At 37.4% G+C, this 11589-nt stretch overlaps 3 protein-coding genes across 5 annotated transcripts in view; 1 reads left to right on the top strand and 2 right to left on the bottom strand.

The window, feature by feature from the left end:
• Positions 1-11589, bottom strand: part of LOC134817622 (autophagy-related protein 16-like) — a 101718-nt gene that overhangs the window by 31504 nt on the left and 58625 nt on the right. The window lies entirely within an intron of this gene.
• Positions 465-2732, top strand: LOC134817497 (uncharacterized). The gene is made up of 5 exons (XM_063826639.1): positions 465-603; positions 1138-1273; positions 1434-1679; positions 2102-2318; positions 2529-2732. Exons 1-5 carry the CDS (start codon positions 465-467, stop codon positions 2730-2732), a joined length of 942 nt encoding a protein of 313 aa, XP_063682709.1.
• LOC134817496 (uncharacterized) lies at positions 5974-6633 on the bottom strand. Its single transcript, XM_063826638.1, has one exon. It carries the CDS (start codon positions 6631-6633, stop codon positions 5974-5976), a length of 660 nt encoding a protein of 219 aa, XP_063682708.1.

Here is an 11589-nt window from a genome sequence, read left to right as displayed (position 1 = left end):
TTGAAGTAATTTAGAGTTTAACCATAAAGTTGATCCAGACAGGGTATATCCCCACGTGATGCCCCCACGTGATGCCCATATAAGGAGTGCAGTGGCCACGTGATGCCCATATAAGGGGATCAGTTTCCTGGTCACGTGACCTGTATACCAAATACAGCTCTCCATTTCTGGCAAATGAGTGGTTAAAAGAACTTATTGCTTTCGTGAGTGCAGCTTTACAGCTCGTTTACTCAGCGTGTTTTCAGCTTGTTCTGTAGTAGAACACATGTAGTAAAGTTCTGTTTTGTAGGAGATGGTTTCTTGAATCAGATATTTATTCGACACTAGTAGTGATGGAGTGTCGTAGTGTTGTATTAGTGTTACAACACTCTTCAATACATCAGCTTTATATTCCCACAGCTTGAATGTGGTGTTACCGAGTAAGATGTTAAGTTCAAGACGTTGCCAATGAAATATGTGTTGACATGGCAACGGAGGAGGTATTCCCAGAAGATACTCCAGAACTAGAAGAACAGTTCAAACTACAAGACGGAGATGGAATTGTACCGGAATTGCGGAAGCGGGCTTCTTTCGAGCAGTTCCAATCTTGGCTTCGTGATCTAGGTTTGTACTTTAGTTTTATTATACAATAACAATAGTGTGTTCCAATCTTGGCTTCGTGATCTAGGTTTGTACTTTAGTTTTATTATACAACAATAGTGTGTACGTCAAGGTAGCGCAGTTGGTTAGCCAGCTTTGCAATCGTGAGGTTGCAGGTTCAAATCCCACTGCCTGCCTGGTCGTGGGGTGAGTGTCGTTGACATTCAGCTAAGGATCGTGAGTGGTCTATGCAGCCCCCCGGTCTACTCAGCCGAATACTCGAGAAATCGGGTGTGAGGGTTAAATGAGGAGCTGCACATTGCAGCAAAGTCTCGGGCGAAGAAAGTATGGTACACACTACCTTAACCGTCGTCCGTCACTGGCTAAAAACAAATCCTTCAACTTCCTGTAATTGGCTGGTTGCACTTGTGTAACAATATGGCTGTTGGAATACTCCGAAGTAAAATAAGTGTCTAGATAAAAAAAAACAATAAATAATAAAGAAACGCAGAACTAACCTTGCAGCAGTTATTTTACTTAACGTTTTATAAACTTCAGAATCGTATTTCAAGTGTAATCAGGTATACGAACCTGAGAAAAAGTACTCCATTCTAATGATACATGGAGGCCCCTTCCTAAATGAGATAGCAAGAACTAAGAAACTGGCGGAGAGAGGGGAATACCCTATCTACAAGTTAGTACAAATAAACAGAGCTTACAATTAATGTGTGTTGTTAGAGAGGCGAGTATATGTTTTCCATTGAATGAAAAATAACCGTAATTGTATTTTTGAATAAAAATCCTCAAAATGGCCTGAAATATACCTTTCTGAATTCTGAAAGCTGTCATCCCAGAGGCGAAGAGGAACAGATAAAACGAGATGAGGCAAGAAAACTACGAGACAAGCACAGAAAAGGGACAGTAGATGTCTATGAAGACACAAAGAAGATTTTAGTAGACAACTTCGTTCCAAACTCGAATGAAATCGTAGAGAGGATGAAATTCCTAGCAACCGAGCCGAGAATAGGCGAGTCAGATGAAGCCTTCCTTAACAGACTGATTGAGAATTCAATGTTTTGTGGGTACGATAATGGATACAGGTATATTGAGAGCACGCATGTGCACGTGCAATGTGCAGTGTGCACGTACAGTGTGCAGTGTGCACGTGCAATGTGCAGTGTGCACGTGCAATGTGCAGTGTGCACGTGCAATGATTCTTGCAACGACATTATGATCGGTTTTGTTGTCACAATATATATTGTGTCGACTGTTTTACATATTGATCGGCTGTATCTTCGGTTGGGATTGTTAAAAACTTGCTTTTAACTTGAATACTATTAGCTTCTTGATCCTTCATGTGACCACGGGTTTTCTAGTTAATATATAAAGTACCTATACTGTTACTGTTGATTGTTCAGTTCAGAAGATGCTATAGTGGAGCAGCAACTAATACGTCATTAATACGTGACCACCAATACGTCACTAATACGTCACTAATATGTCATGTAATCTGTTTCTTCAGTTCAGAAGATGCAATAGTGGAGCAGTTCATGGAGAAATGTATTTGGTGTAACCTAAAAACCCGACTTGCTTTTGAGTCTAAGTTGACGATAAGTAAGATACTAGAAATAGCAGACGATATGAGCAGGAGAATGCCCCCTGGAGAGGATCTGCGGTTTCAGATGCCTGGAGAGAGTGAACTGCAAGCATTTCCCATCACCCACTCACTAGAACGAACGGTAACGTTAAGGGAGGGGACCGCCCCCCCCCCCCCCCCCCCCCCAATCCCCATTCAACGATAAGGGAGGGGTCATGAGGCTACAATATCCTTTATTCTTTTATTAAAAGTTTGTTAGAAAAACTAAATTATGTTTCCTAAAATACTCGAAGAACCTGTAAAAGCAGGTCATGGAACAGTTAATAACTGTACTGACAAAGCATATTTTCAGAAAGGAAACATATACAAGCCATACAAGCTGGAAGATTTCTATGATAAAAACAGTGTGGAGACTGTCCCTGATCCGGAAGTGCCTTGTTTACATTGTGAGACAAAGGGACATGTTCCCCAGTTCTGTATATTGAAGGACAAGCACCCAAATAATTTATTAGAGGACTCTGAACCAGAGGACGCTGGACTAGATGACGTCATCTAGTGACGTCATCACCATATGACTAGATGACTTTGAGAATTTTCAAATCACATTTTTTGGAAATAATTTAGTCAAATACATTTAATTTCATTCTGTACCGAGGTCGGGCATGATATTGTGCCGACACAAAAAGTAAACGACTACAATACATCAATCACAATGTTCAGAGAATGAATATCAAATTCAAAGCTTTGAATTTGGCATAAAATATCATAGAAATTTGATTTAAAAGTACTATACTGATCAGAGTCACAATCCAGGATATTTCTCATTAACATCAGCTCTATTCCCTTAGCTTAAATATGATGTTACTAAGTAAGATGTTAAGTACAAGAAGTTGCCAATGAAACATGTGTTGACATGGCAACGGAGGAAGTGGTCCCAGACGAGGCTCCAGTGGAGGAACTACAAGATGGAGATGGAATTGTACCGACATTACAGCAGCGCGCTTCTTTAGAGCAATTCCAATCATGGCTTCGTGATCTAGGTTTGTACTTTGGTTGTGTTATACAAAAGCAATAGTGTGTACAATAAATGATAGAGAAGATATTTTAACTAACCTTGCAGCAGATTATGCAGTAGTTATGTAACTAAACGTTTTATAAACTTCAGAATCGTATTTGAAGTCTAATCAGATATCTGACCCTAAGAAAAAGTACTCAATTCTAATAACACATGGGGGACCTTTTCTGAATGAGATAGCAAGAACTAAGAAACTGGCGGAGCTGGAGGAAGACGAATACCCTGTCTTTATGTAAGTATAAATAAACACAAAGCTTAGAATGGCAAGCATATGTTTATCTAGTTATGTTCATTGAATGAAAAACGGCAATGATTGTTTTTTTGAATAAAACATTGTACAACCGGATTTAATCTTCTAAATAACCTTGTTCTATCTGAATTCTGAAAGCTGTCATCCCAGAGGCGAAGAGGAACAGATAAAACGAGATGAGGCAAGAAAACTACGAGACAAGCACAGAAAAGGGACAGTAGATGTGTATGAAGAGACAAAGAAGATTTTAGTAGACAACTTCGTTCCAAACTCGAATATGGTGGTAGAAAGAATGAAATTCAGAGCCGTCCAGCCTAAAATGGGCGAGTCCCATGCAGCCTTCCTTAACATACTGAGGGAGCATGCTATATATTGTGGGTACGATAATGGATACAGGTAAGGAAAAAGGAAAAATAGAAATATTATCATTTATATATAATAGAAATGTCTTTAACGAATATCCTAAAATGTCGATAAAGCGTAGTTCATGTATTAAACCCAACAACCAATACGTCACTAATACGTCACTAATACGTCATGTAATCTGTTTTTTCAGTGCAGAAGATGCTGTAGTTGAACAGTTCATGGAGAAATGTCCCTGGGGGAACCTAAAAAACCGACTAGCTTTTGAGTCTAAAGTGACGATAAGTAAGATACTTGAAATAGCTGAGGACATGAGGAAGAAAATGCCTGCAAAGGACTTACGGTTTGACAAGCCTGGAAAGAGTGAACTGTATCAAACATTCCCTAACAAGCACTCACTTGAACCCACGGTAATGTTAAGGGAGTTATTCTGTTATTAAAAGTTTGTTAAAATTATATTTCGTAAAATACCCAGAAAACTTGGACTCAATGTTAAAGCAGCTTAGCAAGTTCATGGCCAGTTAACGGTAACGTTTACTGTCCTTACAAGACGTATTTCAGAAAGGAGAAATAAACAAACCATACAAGCTGGAAGATTTGTATGATAGAACGAGTTTGGAAACTGTCCCTGACCCAGCAGTGCCTTGTTTACATTGTGAGACAAAGGGACACGTTCCCAGGTTCTGTATATTGAAGGACAAGAACCCAAATACTTGAATAGAGGACTGGCTAAATTTGAGGACTTTTAGAGCTGATTTTCAAAATTTGCGTATTTTTGTTTTTGTATTTTTTTAAATAATTGAGTTTAATTTTTTTGTACGGACATGATTTTGTAACGACAAAAAGAGTAAGCAACTATAATACATTATGTTCCAAGAATGAATATCATATTTAAAGCTTTGGAGCAAATTTTGGTGAAATCAGTTCCTAATGTCTATCATAGCTTATGTACAAAATACAATAGCAGGCCATTCACAAATCGTCATAAAATATCATAGAAATTTATTTATAAGTACCAAGTTAACCTGATCACTGATCAAAGTCACAATTCAAAATATTTTTCGTTAACGTTGATTATAATAATAACTTATAATAGTCAAATGTACCTAACTTCTACTGCAGAAAAGAACTCTGTATGTTAAATATATTATACTAGAAATTAACTCTGTATTAAACTATGTCAATTTCGGATCATTCAACTAAAACTATGATTAATAAAAAGTAGTAAATTGCGAAATGCTGCTTCATTTGATGCAAATGATATGTAATCATAAGTAATTATGTGTAATTATATGTAATTATAAGTAAACATCCAAAGTTTACACATCACATAACAAATTCTCGAGATCGTCAGAAATAATCTCAACTAAACTGGGACTGCATCTAATGAGTTCCTCTGATAGTGATTCCAGGATATCTAAGCTTTGCTGGCTTTCAGCAGATCTAGTATGCTCAATTGCCGGGCCATCAGTTTCTGTTCCAGAAACCTCATGATCGTCAGATTGTGCCAAACGTTCGAACTCTCTGAATATCTCCTCACTAAGTCTAACAAATGTAGCTCTGGCTTCTGGAGTGCAGAATTCATTCACTTCTGGGGTATGAACAAGATCATTTCGCTGATATAAGATGTTTTTACTGATAATATTTTTGAGCCTTCTATCTAGAGTAGACATTGAGAGTTTTCTGCCGAGCATTGCCTTTTTTGGTCGATCACATGGTGAGAAATACGTGTCGAGACATCTATCAATTCGTTTGGCTACGATCACGACAAGCTCTATGTCACTTAACTTGTCGAATTCATCACTATGATTTTTTATTTCTTCCATGTTAACACTAAACAGCCCCACTACCTAAAATTAAATTGTTAGATTGAGTAAAAATTAGATGATGTTAGGTTTAATTTAAATGCTAAGAAAGTTCAATGAAGTTTTAACTTAACTCAAATTCCATATTCATAACTGACATTCATACCTAATAATGTCTAAAGAAAAAGGTCGTTATATCAAAAATGAACTCAATTTAATGAAAAGTACAGATAAGGTAATAAAAGTACAAATAAAGTATTAATAAAATATAAGCAAATAAAAACTCGTCCCAAAGCTGAAATCCTCAACCTGAACCTTGGTAAACCATTTCTTTTCTAAAGTTAATGGAGAAATTTGAAGTGCTGTACAACTGCCACATCTCGTTAAACTCGTCAAGATAAGCCTCCACAATGTGGGGATGATTTACTTTCACGATGTTCTCTCTGTTTATACCCATTCCACCTCTACTGAAATTATATGACCCGGTAAGCACCCATTTTGAGTCAATGACAACGTACTTGTGATGCATCAGATAGTCTGACTTATCAAATCTGACGACTATTCCATTAGATCTGAGAGCGTGTAACACACCATCCATATCCTGATTGTCAGCAATACATCTGACCTTGACGCCACGCTGGTGGAGCTCTACAAGGATGTCAATCAGCTGCTGAGACGCTATCACAAACATACAGACATCACAACTTGTGGTAGCTGACTTGAGGATACCTTCTAGTCTAGCAAGAGACTGAGGTGTATGCTTGAAGCGACACTTCTTATCAAGACACCCTCTGTGGGTATTGAGTCTGGGACATTGGAGACCTTCGTCTGGGAAAAATAGAACTTCTGACTGTTCACTTTGTTGAGGTTTTAATGTTGGATATGTGAATTTGTATGCAAGATATAAGAGGATTGGATTGGCGACTACAGAAGCCAGAGTCATCCATTTGTATTTGGGATTCATGCTTCCTGTAAGAGTTGAAATAACAAATAAGTCTGTGTTATAAGGGAATCACCCTATCAGGTTCCATACCAGCAATCCAGCAATCAGAAAAAGTAAAGTAAAATAAAGTCACTTCATAGGTCGTTGTGGTGAACCACCTTTCAGATTATATAGTGTATATTGCAATTGTAAAAACCTCTCCAACGTCAGTATCTATCTACTCCTGTAATCTATATTTATGAGTAATACTACAAGCCGGAAGATTGATTTCATTACCTAATATTAGATGTCAGAAGGACACAGAAAATGTGAGCCAGTCACATTAATCTTTGAATTATTTTGTATGTTTCTTGTGTTCGAAAATGTTGTCATGTTTTGTACTTGACCCAAATTTTAAATAATTTATTTATAACTTCCTTTGAACAAATATAATGTTGTAATATTATATATTTAAAGTCACTATTGTGACGGTACATTAGAACTAGACAGAAACAAATAATAATATTATATATATTAACGACAACCAATCTGCAAGCATGGATACAGATTCAGAGGCAGGCTCTCAAACAGCAGAGAAAAAGGAGGAAGGGCCACCTTGGTGGAAGGTTAAACAGACGTTTTTTAAATACTACGATATGATACTTTATAATTAGTGTACTAGAGGTATGAGAATTGATGAGATCATAGTTTTGAAATTTTCTTGTGGTTTACACTAGAAAATGATTTTGAAGCTTCAATAAAAGATGAATTTCAATTTTTTTCAGCTGAAGCATCATCCACTGGCATACATGCTTTTCTTAGCAAACTGGGTTGAATTCTGCATGTGGTGGGGTTGCATGTGTTCTTCATACTGGAAAATTGGGCCTTTTGAAGGTGTGATGGCACAGGATCAGGATGATTGGTGGGAATCAATGGTACTTTTTGGTCCTTGGTTTTACTGTGCAAAGAAGTACACTTATGAACCTTACTCAGTGTGGGAAGATCCCACCAATATACCAGCATATGTGGATAGATTCACAAGTAAAACAACGTGTTGGCCCACATTAGGTATGAATGTTTCCAGGCAATTTTAACCTTGTTCAGGACCCACTCAAGTTTTACTAGATTATTAATTTTCTCCTGTTTAGTAAACTTTTTTGCTTTCAGTGTACAAAAAAGCTGGAGGCTCTCAGAAGAAAAAATTTGAGACTATGGCTGCATTTGGAGGATTTATTCTCATTTGTGCAATATTTACATCATTATTTTGGGTACTTTGGATAGTCTTCGATATGATGTCAGGAATGATAAAAAGTCTCCTTCTACCCATATTCAAAATGATACAATGTTGGTATTTTTCACAATAAAGTTGAACGTTGTTTTACAAAGAAAAAACAGCCCATGAGATTTGATATTTGGGAACACCTGTACCTCAGTTCCAATTGATCAAGTATAAATTATAATTCAGCTATACAAATTGAATTATTACATTTTAATTGGGTACTATATGAAGCATCCCAGCTCCTTATAATAAAGTTGAGCATTTTTTGGAAATTTCTTATCCCTGGCAATACACCAACATTGCAAACTTTTCAGGTTTCTGTACAGTGATTATGCTGATAGTATTTGAGATTGTAACAGACCCTAAAGCACAAAAGCTGTGGGGCTACTATGCTGGGGTTGGATTACTGGGTTATACAGTGGGTACCATTCAATCAATACTCACTGAACAAATATTTAAATCATGAAAAGTATCAAGTTAAGTTTTTACTTCTCAATGATCATGTTCACCCTCTTAATAACTCAGGTTATTGTCATTGCACTACATTGGATGCTCGCATGTTGTTCTGAAAAAATAGAGTGGATGCTGTGTACATGCTGTCCTTGCTGCATTTGCTGCCCAAAACCAGAAGATGTTAAATGATAGTGCAAATTGAAAAGGCATATCGTAATGATATTAAGACATTAAATGTATCTTAAGAGACATTCATGCTTCACATAATTCTGGGGATAGGAATTCTTGTTACTTACTTATTAACTTACTCGTTAACTTTGTTCTATGAACCAATACCTACACCATCTCTACAATTTTCAAAGAGTTTGTAAGAAAAATTTGCATTTAAATAATTTTCTAGATTCATAATTAGATTTTTGAGATACATATTATGTTTTAGCTTGACAGGGGTGACACGATTATTGGGAACAGCTCAAGAAAAATCTGCTTTTACCATGGCTATTAAAATAGTTGAATTGCCTAAGCAGTTCCTGTTTATTTGTTACCTTTGAAATACGTTTTGCTTTACCAATGCCTATGAATGACAACTATTATCATTTAGTACAATGAGATCAAAACATAAAGTAGAAGCTTAAGTGTGTCAACAGGTGCAGCAAATGTTTCAAAAATGCCTGCAACGCGAACGTGAAAAATTTTTTTAACTAAGTGTATCAAGTGCGTACTTCTCGTAAAGGAAAAACTTAGATGAAAACGATACAAATATGTCTCTTTACAAGAAGTAGTAACGAGTAGAAGCAAACATGCACAACTTCAACCTGGCTAATGAGCTTGCCTTAAGTTTTGGTCCTGAGAACGGTAAGGGTTCAGGTATCATTTTTTTAAATCCTGCAGCCGGGTATTGAACACACTACAAAAATCTGTAATGAGGTTGTTGTAGAGCCCACACTCCAGCCATGCACTGTAGAAAGCCTTCGCCCTGGTACCATTCTGGATGTTGGGGCAAGGCTTGACATTGCAGCTAGAGGTCTGTGGTCACCAATGGAGATGGCATTTTTTGATATCAGGGTTTTACACCCCGGAGCCAAATCCAATGCTAACCACAACACCCCAGCAAAGATGTACAAGAAGCATGAGAGAGAGAAAGAAAGGAAATATGGAGACCGCTGTGTACAGATCGAAAAAGGAACCTGCAGTGGCCTTGTATTCTCGACCACCGGAGGTATGGGCCCACAGGCTACCATGTTCCTTAAACGAGTGACAACACTTCTGGCAGCCGAAACCAGCCACTTTTCCAATTTATTGATTATCATATTTATTGAAATAAACATATAATATCCATTACTCCAGGAGTGATGACAGGATATAGAACACTATGGTGTCGCAAATCTTAATGAACATAAACTGTTCTCGATTTTCCACTGCGCCTTCAAAAGCACAGTCACATGGAGTTCACGTGGGAGGATCAAGTTCGTAGAACGGTAGTTGAACTAACGATAAAAATGAGGCTAGGTGGCCTAAGGAAAACTAGAATTTTGAAAGAAACACCAAATTTTTATTTACCACAAAACAATCAATACAAGGTTACAAAGGTACAAGGATACAAGGATACAAAAGTGATAATTACTTTATTGGGTATATTATGTTATATTCATTGAATGATTATTGATTTAATTTAGGAATTGTATATAAATATCTTTGACCAAGTTTAATTGTCAATGAGAATGCACCCCAACACTTGGCGCGCGCGGCGGCTTTGATGTTAGCGGCTACAAGTTCAAAGTTAGACCGCTGACGAAAAAGATACCGCGCGCGTTCAGCGTACGGTTTTTCGTTTTTGATTTTACAAATCAACTTTTAATGATTATTAATGAAATTATCGAATATTTATAATTCAATATGTATTGATTCTTCTGTGGAAAATAAAAATTGTATTTTACTTAAAATTATATTTTACTTATGAGACGCGTGCTGAGTTAAATTGTAATTTCTGATAATTGATTGAAAATCGCATAAACGCACTTGTATCACGTTGCGACCCCCACGGTCGTTTCACTATGTCGCCCCTGACGATACGAGGGGAGCCGCGCACTTCGTGCGCGGTGGGTCATACAACATATGACAAAAACGCACCTATTTGCGCGTTTTTAGGGCTGATGGTGTCATCGTTTGTCGTACTCAAAACGTTTCGAGGTTGCAAATGCCGGCCCATCGAGGAAAATATTTTTACTTTGTTTTTTAACCATTATAAAGTATGATTAGTCAAATATAACACTGAGTTCAAACAATTCCCGAAACGAAAAAGAAAACATTTGATTTTTGTTTTGGCGACTGAATCGTGTTAAATACTCAAATTAACTTGTATCACGTCGTGACACCCATTGTCGGTTCACTGTAGAGTTTATACGATACAGGGGAGCCGCGCACTCGTGCGCGGCGGGTCATACAACGTATGACAAACGGCTTTGATGTTAGCGTCTACAAGTTAGGCAGCTGCCGAAAAGACGCCGCGCGCGTTCAGCGTACGGCTTTTTTTTTACAAAGCAACTTTTAATGATTATTTATGGAATTATCGGATATTTATAATTCAATATGTATTGATTCTTTGATTGTATTGATTCTTCTGTGGAAAATAAAAATTGTATTTCACTTAAAATTGTATTTCATTTTTAGAGCGTCCAATTACACCAGGCTATGCTTGTGAACAAAATAGCCTGCTCAGCGAGGCACAGTAGCGCATTTCGCCGATCTAGCGTTGCAAGAAGCATAATTGAGTGCGCGGCGCGAGACAGTAACGCATCGCGCTACAAGGCAAACTTTGTTTTCCTTAATCCCTATACTCGACGCTTTTTAAGCTTTTCTATGTAAAGAGAAGCTTGACGGAAAATACTTTTAAAAATTACTTCGGAGTAACGCGTGTTGCTTTCTTCTCAAAATATTGTGGCCAGATGTCAGTGCTAAGAAGTAGCGCGCGCCGATTCGGTTCATTATAAATTGACAAAGAGAAGCGAGCAAGAAATTAAAAATTTATTTTAATGCATGTTAGGAAGAAGCTTCATGAAACGAGCGCCATACATAAAGACTGGCATGCCAGGGAACACGCCAGGTGAAAGCACTGACACATCGATGGCCGACTATTTAACAAACTTTACCGAGTGAGTGTGTTACTAGAGGTGATTGCAGTTTCATGAGATAATACAAAATTTGCATTGTCCCTTGTCCCAAATTTTGCTTTTGGGGAGCTAACGTTAATTTTATATCTTATCTAT

This window comes from Bolinopsis microptera, chromosome 6, assembly GCF_026151205.1.
Source record: "Bolinopsis microptera isolate Bmic1 chromosome 6, MBARI_Bmic_1.0, whole genome shotgun sequence".
Lineage (NCBI taxonomy): Eukaryota > Metazoa > Ctenophora > Tentaculata > Lobata > Bolinopsidae > Bolinopsis > Bolinopsis microptera.
The sequence above is the reverse complement of the archived record's forward strand: the minus strand, read 5'-3'. Positions and strand labels throughout refer to the sequence as shown.

What these genes read in the sequence shown, in the direction of transcription:
- LOC134817497 (XM_063826639.1), top strand. Translation starts at nt 465, where the DNA reads ATGGCAACGGAGGAGGTATTCCCAGAAGATACTCCAGAACTAGAAGAA. An exon ending in GGGGAATACCCTATCTACAA is followed by an intron (nt 1,274 to 1,433) that starts GTTAGTACAAAT and finishes CTGTCATCCCAG; the next exon opens with AGGCGAAGAGGAACAGATAA. An exon ending in CCCACTCACTAGAACGAACG is followed by an intron (nt 2,319 to 2,528) that starts GTAACGTTAAGG and finishes GCATATTTTCAG; the next exon opens with AAAGGAAACATATACAAGCC.
- LOC134817496 (XM_063826638.1), bottom strand. Translation starts at nt 6,633, where the DNA reads ATGAATCCCAAATACAAATGGATGACTCTGGCTTCTGTAGTCGCCAAT.